The sequence below is a fragment of the Pteronotus mesoamericanus genome, unplaced genomic scaffold (assembly GCF_021234165.1).
Source record: "Pteronotus mesoamericanus isolate MK-2021 breed Mesoamerican mustached bat unplaced genomic scaffold, CSHL_Meso_final scaffold_507, whole genome shotgun sequence".
Classification (NCBI taxonomy): Eukaryota; Metazoa; Chordata; class Mammalia; order Chiroptera; family Mormoopidae; genus Pteronotus; species Pteronotus mesoamericanus.
Window position 1 is genome coordinate 15,251,830 of NW_026555319.1, and position 19,298 is coordinate 15,271,127.

General features: G+C 41.0%; 2 protein-coding genes across 2 annotated transcripts; one reads left to right on the forward strand and one right to left on the reverse strand.

Annotated features, from left to right (window-relative positions):
* Positions 1–389: 389 nt before the first annotated feature.
* Positions 390–10,880, forward strand: CCDC117 (coiled-coil domain containing 117). Its single transcript, XM_054594005.1, has 5 exons — positions 390–668; positions 1,313–1,366; positions 5,400–5,624; positions 6,086–6,223; positions 8,033–10,880. The coding sequence occupies exons 1-5, from the start codon at positions 484–486 to the stop codon at positions 8,268–8,270; spliced, it is 840 nt and encodes a 279-aa protein (XP_054449980.1). The 5' UTR covers positions 390–483; the 3' UTR covers positions 8,271–10,880.
* A 2,701-nt stretch (positions 10,881–13,581) lies between these two features.
* XBP1 (X-box binding protein 1) lies at positions 13,582–18,707 on the reverse strand. The gene is given in 6 exon segments (XM_054593930.1): positions 13,582–14,691; positions 14,993–15,076; positions 15,079–15,138; positions 16,162–16,290; positions 17,256–17,352; positions 18,422–18,707. Coding segments are annotated over 6 exon segments (1,161 nt in total). The 5' UTR covers positions 18,655–18,707; the 3' UTR covers positions 13,582–14,133.
* Positions 18,708–19,298: the final 591 nt, after the last annotated feature.

The following is a 19,298-nucleotide window of genomic DNA, read 5'->3' on the forward strand; positions in this document are numbered from 1 at the left end:
TTTAGTGAATCTGGACCGTGTGCCGAGAAGCGTTCTGAGGGCTCTGTATGTTCAATTCATTTACTTCTCCCCCCAACCCTACGAAGGTAGGTATTATTATTATCGGGTTTCACTACCGAGAAAACTGAGATACAGAGGTTACATCCTTTCCCTACCTTGTGGAGTGAGGATTCGAACCCAGAGTCTCTTCAAGGCCGGGCAGAGCCGTCCTCAAGCTTTAGCCCGCTAAGGCCAGGCAGCCATCTTGCTTGTAGTCTGCAAGGACCGCAACTTCCGGCATTCCTTGCGGCTGCTGCTCGCCACACACAACAAATCCCGGCGTGCCCCTGGGCGGCCTGGGGTGGAGGGTTCTAGAAGGCGTGACGTGAGGTCAAGAGCAGGCTCAGAGGCGGACACCTCTCAGCAGTCGCTGTGGCTGCAGCTGCCGGACGTGGAGATACGGGCGGCCGGGGCCGTGGGCGCAACCTCCGCAACTCCCCGGTCATGGCCGCGCTCGGTCGGCCCTTCAGCGGCCTCCCCTTGAGTGGCGGGCCGGACTTCCTGCAGCCGCCGCCGCCGGCCCTCTCCGGCCCGGCCTTCCCGCCGGGGACGGACGGTGCCGAGCTGGCCCCTCGGCTGGGACCCCGCGTTTCCCCGAGCAGCCCCGGCGGGAGTGCGGCGCGCGGACGGTGAGGAGCCGGCGGGCGCGGGGCGGGCGGGCCGGGCTCTCCCTCCTCAGGACCCTCCGCGGGAGGCTCCTCAGCTCCAGTTTACCGATGAGAAAAGTGATCTCCAGAGACCGTAACTCTAACGCGCCGGAGGTCGTACAGCCCGGGAGTCCCGTTTGGACCTCCTCTGGGAAGTGAGGACACTTTCCCCAGCTGGACTAGGTCGGGCAGGGATTGGAACCCGGGTCCCCGGAGCCTCGCTGTCCCCTCGGCGGGTACACCCCTCGCTCCTCATTCAAACGCGGCGCGGCCGCTGATGGGAACAACTTTCAGTGTCCCTCGGACGGTCGGCTCCCTCACCTGCAGAGGGGGTCCTCCGACCGAGATCTTGGAAGGAGAGCGCTTAGCACGGTGCCAGCCCCGAGTGCACTTTTTCTCCGTGGATCTCCCCAAATGTATCCCCCCGTCGCCGTGACAGAGCGGGAAGTTTAGGGTTCAGTGTCCGGGTAGGTCAGGACCGCCCAGCATCTACCTGGTTGTGGCCTGTGTAGCCATCCCGCGGGGCGAGGAAGGGTCCGCGGGGCAAGTGCGGGGTGGGCCGCCTGTTGGATGCGGAGAGCACGGACTCGTGCGTTTCGCCGCTGACCGATTTCTGTCTGTTTCAGCGGTGGTTCCGTTCCGTGTAAAAAGAAACACAGGCTGGAGCTGGAAGATGATGAGTAAGTTTCGGGCGCCGTTTGCTTGTCACTTACTTACCTTATTTTGAATCCTCAATTATGTGCTTTCGGTGAAAAGACGAAACATTAAGGTGTCTCTGAAAGGAGGCAGAGGAACTGATGACATTTGTTGCAGAAAAGTAACTGGGTGGCTGGCAAAGTTCAGCAACTTTTCACTCTGTAGTGGATTGTGAAGTTTCAATTTTTGCACAAAAAGAATCCCAAGTGTGTAGAAAGGATACATGTTGAAAAGGCTTAGATGCTCACAGTTCCCAGAGGCAACCGCTTTGCCTGTTACCTGTTATCTCCTGTGGAAGGTAATGTTAAAACTTACAAGCTTCTAACGGTATAGACCTTCATTTTAAGAAGATACTGTTCACACTGTGCAACACATTAATCTTTTCATTTTCCTCTTCTGTAGCTTGTTGCGTATAGGCGCGCAGAATGCTGCCTAACTTTTTTCAACAGTTGAGTGAGCGGACTCCTATTCTAAGGCTAGGAATAGATAATTTAATCAGTCTCCTGTTGATGGATTTGTAAGTTATTTCTAAGCTTTTTGCTATTACTAACAAATCTGCCATGATCATTCTTTCTAAGTTCTTTGTATATATTTACAAGTAGGTGAATGGATTTCCTAGATGGGGAATTGCTGGGTCTCAAAGTGTATGCATTTTGAAGTTTGAACGAAAGTTGTTGCCAATTTATATTCATTTTAGCAGTGGAAATACCTGTTTTTCCATCTTCTCACCAGATCTGTATTTTTCAAACTTTTTGATCTGATAGGCAGAAAATTGCATCTCATATATAGGCTTTGTGTGTGCAGGGCGGGGGCGGGGGTGAGTGGAGGAATTCTCCAGAGAGAATTCAAATGAACAGTCAAAATGCAAAGATGTTCAACCTCATCAGTCTTTAGGGAAGTGCATATTAAAGCTATAATGATATTGAAATGGTCATGGAGCATGAAGAACTCTCAAACACTGTGGATAAGAATGTAAATTGCTCCTAGCACTTTAGAAAACACATTTGTATTCTACCTTTTAACCCACCAGTTCCCCTCCTGAGTATGTACATGTGCACATCAGGAAACACAGACAAGAAAGTTCATAGCATCCTTGCTCATAATAGCTCAAAACTGGAAACAATCCAAATGTCCCTCAACAGTAAAATGAATAAAGTAAATAACAAATTCACACAACGGCGCTCTAGTCAGCAAAAAAGAAAAATAACTGCACCTGTCAACATGGATGTCTTAAAAGCGTAATATGAGCAAAAGCAATATCACCAAAACATATACAGTATAATTCCCTAAATAAAAGGTTCAAAACTAGACAAAACTAAACATTATTTAGGGATGCATATCTGTATGTGTGATAATGTTTTATTTTTAAAAATGAAGTAATTACCATAAAAGACTTTACCTGTGAGGAAAAGAGAACAGAGTCATTTTGGGGTGGTGGCAGCATATATTGAGTGTTATTTTCATGGATATTTGTGTCACAATTATTCATTAAATGTATGTTTGTGCTTTTATGAGCATAGGATTTTGTAGTTAAAAAGAAAGTAGCCCCAACTGGTGTGATTCTGTTGGGCATCATCCCACAGAGCAAAGTGTCTCCAGTTCGATCCCTGGTCAGGACACATATGGGAGGCAACTAATCAGTGTTTCTTGCATCAATGTTTCTCTCCCTCTTTTTCTCCTTCCCTTTCCTTTAAGGTAAAATGAATAAAATCTTTAGGAAAAAAAGAAATTAGATCACTTGTAATTTGTATTTTGTAAATTATAAGTGATGAACATTTTTTCATTAAAGCCATGTGTTTAATTTTGTGTAAATTGTTGCTGTGTCTGCAAATTTTTTATTGGCCTACTACTGATCTTTTTCTTATTTATTTATAGGAAGTCTTTGTTAAAGAAATCAGCAGTTTATTGTGTATATTGTAAATGTTTACCCAAATTTGTTGTTTATCTTTTGACTGTATGTATGATTTATATACTTGTACAGCAACTTTGGATTTTCTAACCTTGTTGACACATAGACTAAGATGACAGTAGATTTAAAAGTTGCCTTATTTTAAAAACTACTGGTCCAGATATCATTTATGTTTTTTATTGCCGTGGGATTGCTGTGGATACACAGGGATCTCTTTGCTTTTATCTTTTGGGGTTCCATATGGGAGGCTGTTGAATAAAGGATTCCAGTGCCTCTCTGGCCAGATAACTTAGTTGGCCAGAGTGTTGCCCTGATATACCAAGGTTGCAGGTTTGATCTCTGGTCAGGGCACATACAAGAAGCAACCAATGAATACATAAATAAGTGGAACAATAAATCAGTGTCTGTCTGTCTCCCCCCACCCCTGACACCCCACTTTTCTCCTTCCATTCCTCTCTCTAAAGTCAATAAGTAAAAATTTTTTTAAAAAAGTTATCCGCCTTTAACTTACAGATGGAGAGATTGAGGCCCTGGGAGGATGAGGGACTCGACATTTGAGCGTGTGGTGTCCAGAAGTGTGCTGCCCAGCTGCCACTCCGTAGCTCTTATCAATACTTTGAAGTCATTTATATTACATTTTCTTTGGGACTTAATCATCACTGATCTCTAATTATTTGCAAAGTAGACCTGTGCACATGAAATAATGTAATCCAAATCATGTTGGAGGTTAGAGATCAGAACTTACACTCAGTTTCATTAAATAGTTGAATTGTTACAAGTGCTAGGAAATTACCTGTTCCCTCTAGATTTACTCTGCTTTTCTTAGCTATTTTCTTATGTGTTTAACTTTTTTTTTCTGCTTTCCAAAATATCACATATTTGAAACTATTCAAGTATTATAGAAATACTTCATGTATAGCTAACCATTCTTAATATTTTCTTATGAATTAAAATGAATTATAAACATATTTAATAGTTGATTCCAATTAAAAAATCTAGGCTCAAGAGAGCATCATTATTTGTAAGGTTTTGTATCACCAGATGCTTTAATGTTGATTTTCATAGTCTTAACATGGAATAGACACTTCTCCTTGAGAAATATGTCACTTCCTTTGACCTTCAGTTTAGAGGTTGAGAAGCTGTGGTAGTCTTTAATGAATTTTGTTGGTTGAAGAGCTGCGTTCTGGGTCTTAAGATTGTACTTGCTAATGACCACACAATAAAGTACTTTTGATCTAACTACTTAAATAGAAAATTTAACTTGCTTCAGGCAGCTTTCAATTAAACTGGTCATATCATAGTGTTTGCAAATACTAGTTTGTGGTAAGAGTTTCAACAGTTGAACTTTCCTAAGGAGGCTGGAGGTTTTAGTGCACAGAAGTGGATTCAGGGCCTCTGGGGTCTGTCTGATGTCCAACTTGTAGCTCTTTTATGACACTTTGGAAGGGGCACTTCAGTTTTTCTATGTCCTAGTTTCCAAATCTGCAAAACAAAGAAATTGGATTTGATGAATTCTTAAGGTCTCTATGAAATAAAAAGTTTCTAGGAAGTACAGATAGTTTATGTTTGAAGATTAGTGCACGCCATTAGTCAAGAACTCAAAGAGCCAAATGACAGTATGACATTTTGGAGAGGACCAAGAAATCAATATCAGCACCTGTAATATTTGGAACAGACCTGATGAGGCATATATTTTTGCCACAAGGGAATATAGGATGCCTGCAGACCACCTTCCCATATGACCAGTTTGATGGAACAGCAGCAGTAAGACAAAATACAGCTGGCGCTGAATCACTGCTTTTCCTTACTCCCACTTGACCTACCCAGAGTTAAATAAATAGGAATGACTTTAAGTTCCCACATTGAACACTTCTGATTTGAAAAAGTAAAGTCTTGCAGGTACAGCTTAGTTTGACAGCAAGAACAGTAAAAGAAAACATCTCAAGGAGTCTGAGAGTGAGAGAAAAGAAAATGCATGCTTTTCCATCTTGTAAACACACTGTCAAAAATTATTGGTCTTTTTCCATGTAAGAATTTTATTAGAGAGAGGGATGATATACATTTCATTTATATTAGTCAGGATTTTCATTGTAATTTTTTTTTTCCAGTTGCCCAGTAAGAAAGAAAAGGCTAACTGAAGCAAGGCTCTGTGCTGGTCCTAATGACTGGATTCTTTGTGCACATCAGGATATAGAAGGTCATGGAGTAAATCCATGCACTAGTGGCCTTTCTGCACCTGGCATGTTAGATGTTATTTGTGAAGAAATGGATCAGACAACTGGAGAACCACAGTGTGAAGTTGCCAGAAGGAGGCTTCAGGAAATTGAGGACAGGTAAATGGGCAGCATATGTAGTGGGCTTATTGTTCCTATGTAATGTTACTACTCTTTTAAGCTAGTCTCATTCATCATTTGATGATACCTTGATCCTCAGCCTTTCAGAGAGACTAAAAATAAGGAACTTGGTGTATACCTTAAATGTTAAGATAATCTCTTCTCATAGAACTGGACAGAATATTTTCACTTAACTATCTCTGAATATTAATTTTTGTTTATGGGAGTTTTCAGGGACACAGTCTTCAAATTTGATTGCATCTAATATAAAACTTTTGTTAAATGAAATGTTGAATAACTCTTCTGTATATAATTTTTTCACTCATGTATAGCTTCATATTTTACTTGACCTTTTAATGTGTGGCCTTTACCCTTTTTTTATTTTAAAATCTGTGTCCAGTTACTAAAATATGTAATGACTAAATAAATTTTCTTTCTCTGCTTCTGCTGCCTTTATTTAGGATAATTGACGAAGATGAAGAAGTTGAACCTGACAGAAATATTAACCATCTCCCCAGTCTTGTCCTTTCTGATACCATGAAAACAGGTTTGAAGAGGGAATTTGATGAAGTCTTTACAAAGAAAATGATTGAGTCCATGTAAGTTTTGGTTACTGGTTTCCATTCATTTATGATCTTGGAGGGAAAATCCAGTGTCTCTAGACGCTACATGTCCTATTCTAGCCATCTCTTCATCTCCTGATCACCAGACAAGCGAAAGCACAGTAGGTTTTATATTTAGCCCAGGTTGTAGACAGACCTTTTTAATTCATTGGGGTGAGCAAAATGCTGTACAAGCAGGAGTTTGAGGAATGCAAGAGTGGTTACTTTGCCTAGGTACCCTGGATTCTTTTGAAGTCCTGAAATGCACTGTATCCTATTTTTGAATGGGAGGATTGGTAAGAGCCCATTCTTTCAAAAAAAATTTTTTTTCAAACCATAAGAGGAAGTTTATTTAGAAAGTTACAAAATTATTAGAAGTAAGCCAGCTGTGTTGCATAGGTTCAGGAAACAAGGTACAGAGGCAGAAGAAAACCCTTGGAGCTTAGGAGAGAGGGAGGCAAAGGTAATGATTGTGCATAAGGGGAAGAAGGAGGAGGAAGGGAAAGGCGTGGTGTAAGAGGGATATAGGGTCCACTTTTCAAAACTTCTTGCTTCTTTCTCCGTAATTTGGGGAACACCATCAGTTCCCTAGGAAACAAAAAATATCTCCCAGCAATCAAAATAATTATCACAGGCTACAAATCAAAGCTCATATACTTGTCTCAGTGTATGTAGTCCCTCAGTCTTTTAGCTCTGAGAGCCATCTTGCTCCTAATTTAGACAGTTTAATTAGTTCAATTTTCTGATTTCCTAGATCATCAGAGTAGGAACATAGTAGTGAGTAGTAAAAATACAGTGTGAGGACAAGAGAGGAAACTGGAAAACACACAGAAGAACCTAAAAAGTAGAGCATCCTGGGGCTCACTAATATAAGAACCAATGATAGCACTGTAATTCTTGTAGTCCTTGAGCCTAGATGATTTCAAATCATCATCATCTGCTGTAGGCAAGTTACAAAGTGCCATTTAGGTGTTGCCTAGATAAGAATCGATGCTTAGTGAGGGTAAGGGTCAAATATCTGAAAAATTCTCTTAGGACACCAGTCCTAGTGGTCCTAGGTAGAGAGGCATTATTGCTTTTGGCCACAGTGGGTTGAGCTGCTTGATGTTAGATCACAGAGATTTTGGGTTAGCCCTCTAGCTTAACTTTGTAATTTACTACCCAGCCCTGAGGATGAGTAAATAGTTTAGCCAAGAGTAAGCAGGTCGCATTGTCCTCCAGCCTTGGTAGTTTACTATAAGCTAACCTTTGGAGTATTCTTCATTGTTTATGTTTTATTTTCCCTTACTTGCCTTTGGGCTCTAGAAACCATCAAACCAGTAGTGGTTGGGGGAGGACAGACACTGGCATTGGGCCCATAATCATTTAGGCTTACTGCAAAAAGCATTATTCTGGTGTTTCGTAGCTATGCTAAGTGAAGGGCATACTGAGATACTTTTAATGTTTTTTTCCAGTGTTTCATTTTCATTTATAATAGTTTAGTACAACATAGTAGCCCACACCATACTATTAAAAAAGTTAAAATGTTAAATGCCTCTATTTTTTCACATTGGATGTTTATATTACTTTTAATCACAACACCAGTACAACTAGTTGGTTTGGTTTAAAAATGCACGCAGAACTGTAAAATTTTGTATTTTGAGTGTCCTTTTTAAAGATTAATTTTTATTATCATAAATCTTTTATTTTGATACTTTCAGTTCTTAACTCCACACATTAGATAGCAGACATTCGCTTTAACATACAGCTTTCATTTTCATGTCCTAAAATTCTTGATTTAAAAAAAATCTGTATTTTATGTCTTAGGAGCCGTCCTTCTATGGAGCTTGTGCTCTGGAAACCTCTCCCTGAACTCCTTTCTGATAAGCCAAAGCCATCATCTAATGCTAAGAACTACACAGGAGAGAGCCAAACTAAGCATGCCGTTGCTGGCACTGCCTTCCCTGGGAGAACTGAATTGTTCTTGGAACCTCGGCAAACAGGGATGCCTATTTATAATAGTTTGGAAACAGCTGCTTGCACAGAAGAAGAGATGGAACTCTAGAAATCTGTTTCTGTACTAAAGGTGTCAATTTTAGAAGGCTCATGTGTTCAGTCGAAACGGGTGTATCTCCACCTGTGATTTGGGGTGGGACTCTCATTTTGGGTAGCCATTTCTTAAATTCAACTTTTTGCCAAGGAAGCTTGTCTCAAGGGAAAAGCTGTTTTCTAGAGAGATTATTATTATGAGATTACAGTCTGCGCAAGCAAGTATAGAAACTGTATGTGTAAGGGTGACTTAAATCATTTGTCGCATGGTCCAAACCATTCAAGTACTTGGAGAAGACTCAGACACTTGAGGTGATAAAGATGCATTAAGAAAGAAGAATACTGCTACTACAACTGTACCGTGACAGTTGAATCATAACTTCATCTGTAGATATGAGCTCTGTTTACAGTAGTGACTATTTATGACCAGGGAGGAGAAGGGGAAAAAGCAGTAGCTTAAGCCTATTGCTAAGAAATTTAATAGAGCCTCTGAAATTTGTACATTAGTTGTCAATTTAATGTAGTTAAATAACCAGTAGCATTGTGGCTCACCTTTGGCCTCTGAAAATACAGTGAAAATACAAAGAGGTTTTTCCTTTGAGGCTTTTTTGCTTTATGCTACTGTAGCTCCTTGGATTCCCTTGTGTAATTGATAAGCCAAGCTATTCAGTAATGTTTACAACTTAATTAATTTTGAGTGATAATTTAAAAGATTTAGAGGTAACCCCTGTGCAAATGGACTATGAGAGAAGCATCTTTTAGGTAATCCCAAGGAAATGCTGTGTTAACTAAACCCAGCATTGATAACTTCAGTAGTTAAAAAAGGTTGTACCTATATTAGCTCATTGAGTTTTTAATGTTAATTTTGAAAACAATGACTGAATAATTAACTGAGAACATATGTGCTGGCAATGTTGAGATTTACTGAAATAGCCACTTTGCCTGGTGCTTCAACTATCGGGCAGTAGTCGTCTAAAAGTTAGTAGAGAATAGCTTCCTACTAACAGGAAGTCTTCATTTTTCAGACCTAAACCAGCTCAAGATGTCCTTTGGGGATAACCAGGTTTGAAGTTTTTTATTTCTCAGGAAGAACTCTTCTGCGTGGCAAGGACTCAGTAGTGCAAAGTGAAATGACGATTCCTTTAATGCTACAGAATATTCACTATAACTTATTAAATGAGTGTAATAGTGTAATACTGGCCCTTTCCTCACACAGTGTGAACAGGAGACCTCCCCCCCTCCACCCAGTTCTTTCTGTTTTCTGGGTTTCTTCCCCCTTTGGAGGAATCAGATACCTTGTGTAGAAAAAAAATGATTTATGCCAAGTGTAGAGGTAACTTTTTAGTAACCAGCTCCCAGGCATTTTTGAAACACGCTGCAATCCCTCCCCTTGTTACAGATGGCGTAGAAGTCACAAGTCTGTTTTTTGGACTGTTTCTTCTCTTGCCTTTCTTCTTGCTTTCTCTATTTCTGTCTGGATAGTCAGGAAAAGATTTAATGTTTAATATTTAAACAATATTTAATGTCTACACAGTAAAATTACTCAAACTTCACACCAGTATTTAAACCAGTTGGAAACCAGCTAATAGTTCATTAATCTCAGATTTAGAGATGAATGTAGACTATATTCTGTTGAAATCTGTAAGTGTTTGATTCATGCCATTTGAAAAACTGCTTTTAGGCCATTGTTTAATGGGACCAACCTGCAAAGTTTGTAGCCTTAAAAAAATCACCATGCTAAAACGTTTGTTCTAGTACAACCCTAAAACATGAAGCGACTGCCTGGAATTTGGAGTTAGTCCCAGTGTTAGGGTGGAAAAGGAGATGACAGCTTTCCCAAGAATCACCCAGACACACTGATTGTCTTCTATGGGAATTATTGGGCAGGCCTCTGATCAAAGGTCTGTGTGATGAAAAGGAGGAAAGAAGAGCCCCCAAACAAGGCTGATACCATTGATAAACATAGGAGAGAATTAAGATTCTCTTAATTAAAATCTAAACAGAACTTGTTTCAGGAGTCAAGCTATCTGACATGACAATTATTTCTGCAGGAAAATGGGTGTTTTAATGCTTCTTTTTAAACTTGCATATGTTCATGCAAAAATTGTCTTCATCCTTGTGGTGCTTACTCATCTGAGCCGTCTCCACAGTCCCCAGGCTTCTGCTTTGTTTCTCTTTTGTAGCATAAGGCTTTTGCTTTTGCCTTAAGATTTTCCTAGAGGAATAATAGGTCTTTTCATTTTGTACAGCTTTTGCAGCATGGATCAAACATTAGCTTTCTCTGCTAATGTGTGAAGAGAAAAAATTATCTAAAGCAGGTGAGCTTTAATGAACAAATGTATATTTTCTCTGAGTTTGAGTAGGGTGTGTGTGGGTTTTGTTTTGTTTTTTAATTAGTATGAGGAAAGTCAGTCCAGTTCTCAACAAATACTAATCAGCCAATTTTTTTTTAAATCTCATCCTTGAAAGGTGCAAATGTAAAATTTAGAAAAATAATTAGAACCATGGGAAGAATGTTAACCAGAAAGTGTATAAAGTATTTTGGATTTGGAATTTGGTTTTATTTTTTAATAGTGATAAGAATGGTGCAGTACTAGGAAAGTTCTGGAAAATTCTGTCAATTTTACTTTAAAATGAGAATCTGGTGTTTCTGTATTTTATTGTTTTCAATAAAACTTCATAAGTATTTTGGACTTTTTGAGATATTTGTACTCTGTACTTAATTCCTATACTTAAGTAAAGTAACAGCCACTTTGCTTTCCTCTAAATTGTATTTGCAGTAGAGTTCATATCAGTGAGGGGCTGAAATGAAGAGATGATTATGCTGGGCTAAAGGTAAATTTCATAAATGAATGAGCTATTTGCAAAACAGGCATACTGTGTTTTGCCATTCCAAAAGCCCAAGAATGCTTTCCAGTCTTACTAGCAATTCATTGCTGCTGTTAGCAGCATTGATTGGTAATGGTGATTGATTGCCAGTATTCAGATGGCAGTGGTGACTGAATCTTCAAAAATGTTCAAATATGAAGTTGAAAATGGAATATAGAGTTCACAGTTCTGTTGTCTTTATAGGTTTGGGACCTTTAAAAAGAACGAATAGGAAAATCCCATGATGTTCTTTTATATGATCATTTCTTTCTTGACTTGATAGGTCACTGGGTGGCAGTGTTGCCTTCATATTTACAAACGTTAATAAATGTGGATCCCTGACTTATGGGCAGGCAGAGTTGTTTGGATTGCAGTGACAGAAAACTCGGGATCTTGTTTTGTTTTTCACCAAAATTTGGAAATCACAGCTGAAAGTTATCTTTAAAAGTTTTTTTACCTGTTTGCTAACTAAAACCTTCGTAGATAGTGACAAAATGTTATAATCCAATTCACCAGGGCCAGTGTTAAAACCTGACCAGTCTTTTTGCAGCAATACCTAAAATGTCATTTAGATTTCATTGAAATCTACAATGAAGTTCAGGCAGTGTAACATTTAATTCCTTGAGGGGGACTATAGTTTTGTGTACATCAATTTGGTTTAAATATTCTTCCAGTGACATTTTAGAGATGACAGCTCCAGCCAGATAAAGATGTTGTCTTTCAATAACTGATTAGTGGGTAAATAAGCCAGTCTTGCTGTCTCTTAATGAACATATAGGAGTCACAGAGTAAAGATTTAATTCTTAGGAGATTAGACTTTAACCTATCCTATAAAATATTTCTGGAGTAGGCAGCAGTACCTCTGCCTGCGAGGTCTGTGCCTGCTTTGTGTCTGCTCCAGTAGTACGCGTAGGGAAGCAGGGGAGCACACATGGATGGGCGTTACAAGGCCCACAGAAATGGTGTGCAGGCGTCTGTCACCTGATTCTTTTAATCGCAGTTATGAACAACCCTTTGCATTTAATAGAAGTTGTGTTTTGGTTTTGTAGGAAAAGGTCTTGGTTTTTGTTTCTAACCATTCGATTTAGTGTTTCAGTATGAAGATGTCCTTGAATACCAGGTGTTTTCTCAAGTCTGAGCAGTGTTTAGTTTTTTTCACCCATCTATGCAGGAAATGAAAACCCTGATAATCTACACAGGTTATGTATGTCCTTTGTGTTATTTCTGTTAGTACAGCTGCCTATTTCATGTGATGTCATTGAATGTAAATTACTTGAGCCTCCATCTCCAGATGTTTGTGCTATTATGATGGAGGCTTAAAATGCATCTGTAATTACATCTGCCTACACAATCTCTAAATAGATTCTCAGCACTTAAGTTTTCAGTTATTGAAAATCAGGTGGTCAAGTTTTAATCATGGGACAGCTGGAGACAGTCCTTACATACTCAGAGTCCAAACAAGCTTGCATGCCAAGAACCAGGATTGGGCTCTGGCTCCAGTGACCAGGGGCTGTCGGCTTTCTTGCTTGCAAGTGTGCTTGTTGACAGCACTCGTCACACCAAAAGCATTCCCTTGTGCTTGGTTGAAACTATAGTTTCCTTTTCTTTGCTGCTTGGGACTCTGAATCCCACTTCCTTTTGTGTACTGTACTTATTCACTTTGACCTCAGAGGCTGTTAATAAATATTAGCATAGAATGCTGGCATTGGTGAAAGGTCTTTAAGTGAGGGAAGTCCTTTACTATCTTGTAAGGATTCCCAAGGAAGAGGTGCACCATGAAGGATGATAGTCTTCAAGTGTCTAGTTTTGGGATTAAATTAATATCTAGGATATTTCTTTGAACAGGTTCACTCTTTAGTGAAACAAGTTCTAGAGTATATCTAATTCTGTAAGATTAAAATCCTTCCAGAGTGGATTAGGTGATAATAGCTAACTTTTGAGTGCTTGGGATGGTGCCTGGCATATCCTAAGTGCTTATAATATACCATCTGTTGTAATTATTTAGCAACTGTTAGAAATATTGACTATTATGCCCCTTTACAGATGAGGAGATAAGTGATACTATACATAGAGGGTTACCCAGCTAACAGTGGCAGAGCTGATTCTAGAATATGCTTTTAATTCCTTTAATAATTGCAAAAGAATCTTGGTATTTAACGACATGTCCTTCTGTCATGAGATGGTGTAGCAAAATGTTAAGGGTTCTAGCTCTGCCACTTACTAGATGTGATACTGGTCTGTTAGGCTGAAGAAGCTGTCTCAGAAATATCGTAACTGCTCAAAGAGTAGATTATATCATTTATGGCCACTAGGAATTGGAGCAGACAGTAAGTAAGGGGGGAAAAAATCTCCAGTCACTTTTAAAAGTGTCATGCTTAACTGAAGTTGGATAAATCACTACCATGGCAAACAGTGAAACACCTAGAGGGAACTTAAGACAAGGTCCAAGAGGGAATCAAAGAACAAAGACACTGCATTGCACTTTTTAATTGCATGGGTAGTTTTAAATAAATGGAGAAAGCACCTTCAAAAGTTACACTAGCAGGGAAAGATTCCATCAAGCATTTACATAGTAAATTTCTATAACATTATAAAAGATTCTTGATCTTTACTGGAACTGTACATGAGGGAAAAGGAGCCCCCTCAAGTAGGTTTCTTTGTTTACGGAAGCAAACTAAAGGACCTAAAATTGGAGGCAAGCCTGGGATGCTGAGAAGGGAGAGATGATAAAGGGCCATTCATAAATTCCCTGTCTGATGTCCTCTACATAAGTATTTTAGGGCAAACTGCTGCCCTTAAGATAAAGGTACAACCTCAATAGCTGTAATTCTGCACCGTAGTACTATATCTGAGTAATGTCAAAAGACAATACGTAGGGTGACCGGTAAGGTTTGAATAGACAAATTGTTGTGTACTTTCTACTTTGGCTTTTGAATGAAGCACAAACAGGCTTCTCTGCTGTCTTCCAGGCAGTGTAATAGTCAAGGAAAAGGGCACTATTGGAGCATTCCTTAGACACTAATTAGCTGGGGGAAAAGTTCATTGGCAAAACTGTCCTCCCAAGAATGGTCTGCACCAAGCAAAGAGGACATGTCACTGAAAGGGGAAGGAGAGCCCTCATATCTACAGTCATTGTAAGCATCCAGTAGGCAGGAAGATGGCTTCAGGCAGTGGCTGGATGAAAGGAGATCTGGGATATCCAGCTCTGGAATGAAGTCATCTTCTACAAGTTCTTCCTTCACTGAAACAGTTAATTCAGGGTGATCTTTCTCTGAGGGGCTGGAAGGTGCTTCCTCAATTTTCACTACCACATTAGCTTGGCTCTCTGTCTCAGAGGGTATCTCTAAGACTAGGGGCTTGGTATATACGTGGTCAAAACGAATCAGTTCATTAATGGCTTCCAGCTTGGCTGATGACGTCCCCAGTGATGGAGAAGGGGAGGTTGGTAAGGAACTGGGTCCTTCTGGGTAGACCTCTGGGAGCTGCTCCATGCTGGTTGACTCTGGAGAAGGACATCTGAGGAACATGACTGGGTCCAAGTTGAACAAAATACCCAACAGGATATCAGACTGCAAGAAGCAAAAAATAAATGGAGTCCAACTATTAGAATGCACCTGAGAATCTACCTAGAATATTTAGTACTAGGTTCCATAATGTAAGTTAATCATTATGAGATTTGATAACCTTTTGAACCAACGAAACCCATTTATCTACACTTCACTCCATATCTTGAATCACCTAGAAACAGGAAGGTAGTTGATGTTCACCCTTAACCCATCCCAAACTAACATACCCTAATCTGCCTGGTTAGGGATACTGGGCATCAAACAGATGTTACACAGCTCATTAGTAAATCCAAATAGCCCCTACCTCAGAGTCCGAAGAGTCAACGCTGTCAGAATCCATGGGGAGATGTTCTGGAGGGGTGACAACTGGGCCTGCACCTGCTGCAGAGGTGCACGTAGTCTGAGTGCTGCGGACTCAGCAGACCCGGCCACTGGCCTCACTTCATTCCCCTGAGAGGAAACACCAAAGTGAATGAACTGTTCAAACAGCTGAGAATCCCCAAGGAAAAATGCTCACTAGGCAGCTGTGTTCTCAACTTTCAAGAAAGTTAGAAAACTAATATTTAGATCTGAAATCTTTCCTTTATTTCCATTTTCTTGAGTCCTCCTAAAGAAAAGATGAGAAAAGGGAGTAGGACTAACTTTTCATTATAATTTTGTGTGCTGTGAAACATTTTTACTCCCCAAAGATTCAAGTAGGATTGCTATTCCTTTTTTAAAAAAAAACATTTTATATTTATTTTCAGAGAGAAGGGAAGTGAGGGAAAAAGAGGGAGAGAAACATCAGTGTGCAAGAGAAATACCAATCAGTTGCCTCTCACCTGTCCCCAGCTGGGGACCTGGCCTGAAACCCCGGCATGTGCCCTGACCAGGAATCAAATTGGCGACCTTTCAGTCTGTGGATGACGCTCAACCCACTGAGCCGCAGCAGCCAGGGCTAGGGCCGATATTCTTAATGTGCTAATGATATTCTCCATAATAATGTCTCCAAGCAATACAGTACCATAGTAAATTTAGGCCCAGAATCTTTTTGGACAGTAATTATTTTAAAGTTTGTCCTGAATACTACTACTTCACAGAGCAGAACTGCCCAACTGTCAATCTTAGACCATGTAAGAATTGTCATTAAAGTTAACAGAATCCATAGATTAGAATCCATAAATCTTCTGTCAGAGAAGTGTCACTATGAAAATGCGTCCTTTCCCTACTCATTCATATTCATCAAAAAGTTATTATAAATTTAGTAACCTTCAAAGTCAGATTTGACTGGCTGTCTTATTCTGGTTCTCCTTAATACTGGCACATCTTATTGGCTATCAATATTTGTTAGTACTTGCTTTTAGAGAACCACGTAACTTTATTAGTACTGAGTACTATTTAATACACAGTTGAAAATAAGTGTCATTAAAGAGGTCATGTCATGTCACTTAGAACCAGTTCTCACATATGGCACTAAATAAAGGAGGTGCTTACCTTGGTCTCTTCCTCCTCTTCAGTAACCTGGGCATCCATCCCCAAACGCTGTCTTAACTCCTGGTTCTCCACAACAAGGCCATGGGTTTTCTCTCTTAAAAGTTGATTTTCTAGCAAGAGTTTTTGGTTCTGGAAGAAAGTTCATAAGAGGCTTTAAAACATCTTAATTCTTTCACTTAATACACCTGATGAAGTTTCACTACAATTAATTTCCTTCTGTGTTGGAAAAACTGCTTACCCAGTTCATACTATGTATTAGAAGGCATGGTCATAATTATTAAAAATAAGCTATTTAAGAAGGGCCATTTTATGGTCACAAATAACACAATACCTCCAACTAATATAGGCCTCAGCAAATGGTGAGTTGTAGCTTTAATTTAAGTATATTTAACAAATCCTGTCTTGAACTGGCAGGTAAATAAAAGTAGACCATAAGCCCTGACTGTTGTAGCTCAGTGGATTGAGTGCTGGCATGCAAACCAAAGGGCTGCACATGCCTGCGTTGCAGGCCAGGTCCCCAGTTGGGAGCGCGCAAGAGGCAACCACACATTGATGTTTCTCTTCCTCTCTTTCTCCCTTCTTTCCCCACTCTCTAAAAATAAATAAATAATTTTTTTAAAAAAGAAAGTGGACCATAAAATCAAAATATGTAAAATAATAATAATAATATGAATAATCCTTATTTATTCAGGATGTGTAACTGGCAACACTTCAAGATTAGATGGATCCTAGAAGGGAAAGGGAACCGTTAGTGGACTTCAGCCAAGCCAGGAAGGGGCTCAAGTTTAAGCAATTTCCTATCTGCTCTTACTAATGTCTTAGTACTAACCTGATAAACATTGTTGTAATGTAATTCACAAACTCTGAAACAGATCTAGCACACCACATGCCATAGGGTCAATCACTTCTCTCATCAAACTTCATTTAACCAACTACCTATCTACCCTAACTTAGATTAGTTTAACTTTTGATTACATAATCAATTTTATTCTAAAGGGACTGAAACAACTTGGGATGGGCAACAAATATCAACATTTACCAAGGAAAGATATACAACGGATAAAAGAGAAGAGTTTAGCCTTAAGTGGTTTTACCTCTTCTTCCAAATCTACCACTTGTTGTTCCAGCTCACTCATTCGAGCTTTCTTTCGGTCTCTGGCAGTCTGAGCTGCTACTCTGTTTTTCAGTTTCCTAGGAACAGAAGGGATATACCACACTGAGTCATCTCAAACCTTATTTATATCTTTATTTGAAAACCTGGCCAGCTGGTGCTTTCACAACAATTTACAGTATAAGGTGGGCTAATGGTAAAATACACTTCAGGCTCTTCCCCTCAATAAAATAAAATAAAACAAAAAATACAGCCTTCTTTCAATCTAGCTTGAAGAACTGCTTTATTCGCTTTCATATTGCGTCATCCACCTCAGTCTCATTCCAGACACAGCACAGGGGCTGGACACAAATATTACCCATCTTGCAACATAAGACATTTCCTCCTCCCTTTTCCACTCCTTCGTTGTTTCCTGACTCCAATTCCCTTGAACAGGATCAAACTGGACTAATTAAATCTAGTGAAGGCCGCAGTCGCCCAATGACATAAACCCTTTCTCCCCAGGCGCAACTAAAATAAGGGAGAGGCTGATGCCTTCCTCTCTAGTGCTGAGATGAGATCCTAGGCAGTCCTGGATCCGAGATCCTGGGCAGAAGCCCTTTCTGCTGGAGGAGGCACTTAATAAAACTGCAAAGTGCACAATGGTCAGAAAAGAACTAACATTACAGAGGACTAAGTAATAGGCATTACTCTCAATCTCCCCCAACGACCTCATGTAGTAAATACCATTTTAAGGCCGCAGAAATTGAGTTTGACTAGGGAACCTTACAGAGCTCACAGCCCTCTTAACAGCTGTCATTTCAGCTGCTCCTCAAAATAAAGTAGGTAAACCGAGAAGCTATTCGACTCCAAGTTCAGAAGAGCTGAACAATCGGTCTGTGGTCACACATCAAAAGGGCCTGAAACCCAGGTGCCCACAAACTCAGCTCTAGGCATCTCTAATGAGATAGAAAAGAATGAAATTAAAAAGACTGGAGCAGCCCGGGCTCAACTCAGAGCTGTGGATCCCTTCAGTCCAGACTTCCTGCCCCGCCCCGCGCCACGTTGGCACCGGACAGGCCAGGCCAAGGGCGCCCGAGTGCGGCCCGATCCAGACCCAGGCCCCTCTCCCGGTTTCAGATCCGGTCCCAGACCGGATCCCTCGCCCACCTCCGTAGCGCCTTCTCCTCGGGGCTCAGGTGTGTGAGGCGCTGTCGCTTTCGTGCCTGGGGTGGCCCTCCGCTCTCTGCCTCTGGACTGGCCCCTCGCTGGCTCGGCAGCATGAGCGGCACATTCCGGCCGGCCGGGGCTCCGGCAGCAGCGGCGGCGGCGGGCTTGCCGGACAGGAGAAGCACTTTGGGGGCCCCGGCGGCCGGGCTCTGCGTGGATGCCACCACTACCATAGCCCAAGAGTTGTCTACGCTTACGTGCACTGCCACCGCCCAGCCGCTCAGCCCTGCCGCGTGCAGCCTTTCTATGGTCGTGGCCCTCCGCGATTGGCCAGTTCCGCGTGACGCACGGCGGATCTCATTGCCTATGGGTTATGAGGCCCCCGGCGGGGGCGGAGCCAAAGTGACGAGCGTGGGGGCGTTTTTCCCCTTGGGGTGTGCGGGGGACCTTTTTCCCTGGGGGTGACCGGCGGGATCGAGTCTTGGGTGGGTATGGTGACCAGGAGGGCCGGGACCAGGCGGAGTTTCCCTAGCAAACTAATTATCCCCCATAGGCTGAGGCATTTTTACTCGGAATGACAATTTAATTCCAAACCAAGAGGTTTCCAGATGGACATATTTTTACCCAGACGAACAGATTTTTACCTCTGGCTGACAGAATTTTATCTCGTGCGCCTCTTCGTACCCCGACTGGACAGAGAGTCGGGAAAGAGCCTAGCATTGGGCCTTGAGTTAGAAAAAAAGCTTGTAAAGAAATTCTGCGAAATAAGAGCGTTTATTTAGAAGATGAGATCGCGTGTTTTAAAACTAGGTTTAACTCATAGTAAGGGCTTGATAAAGACGATAGATGTTATCTCCTAGTGCCAGGAATGCATGTG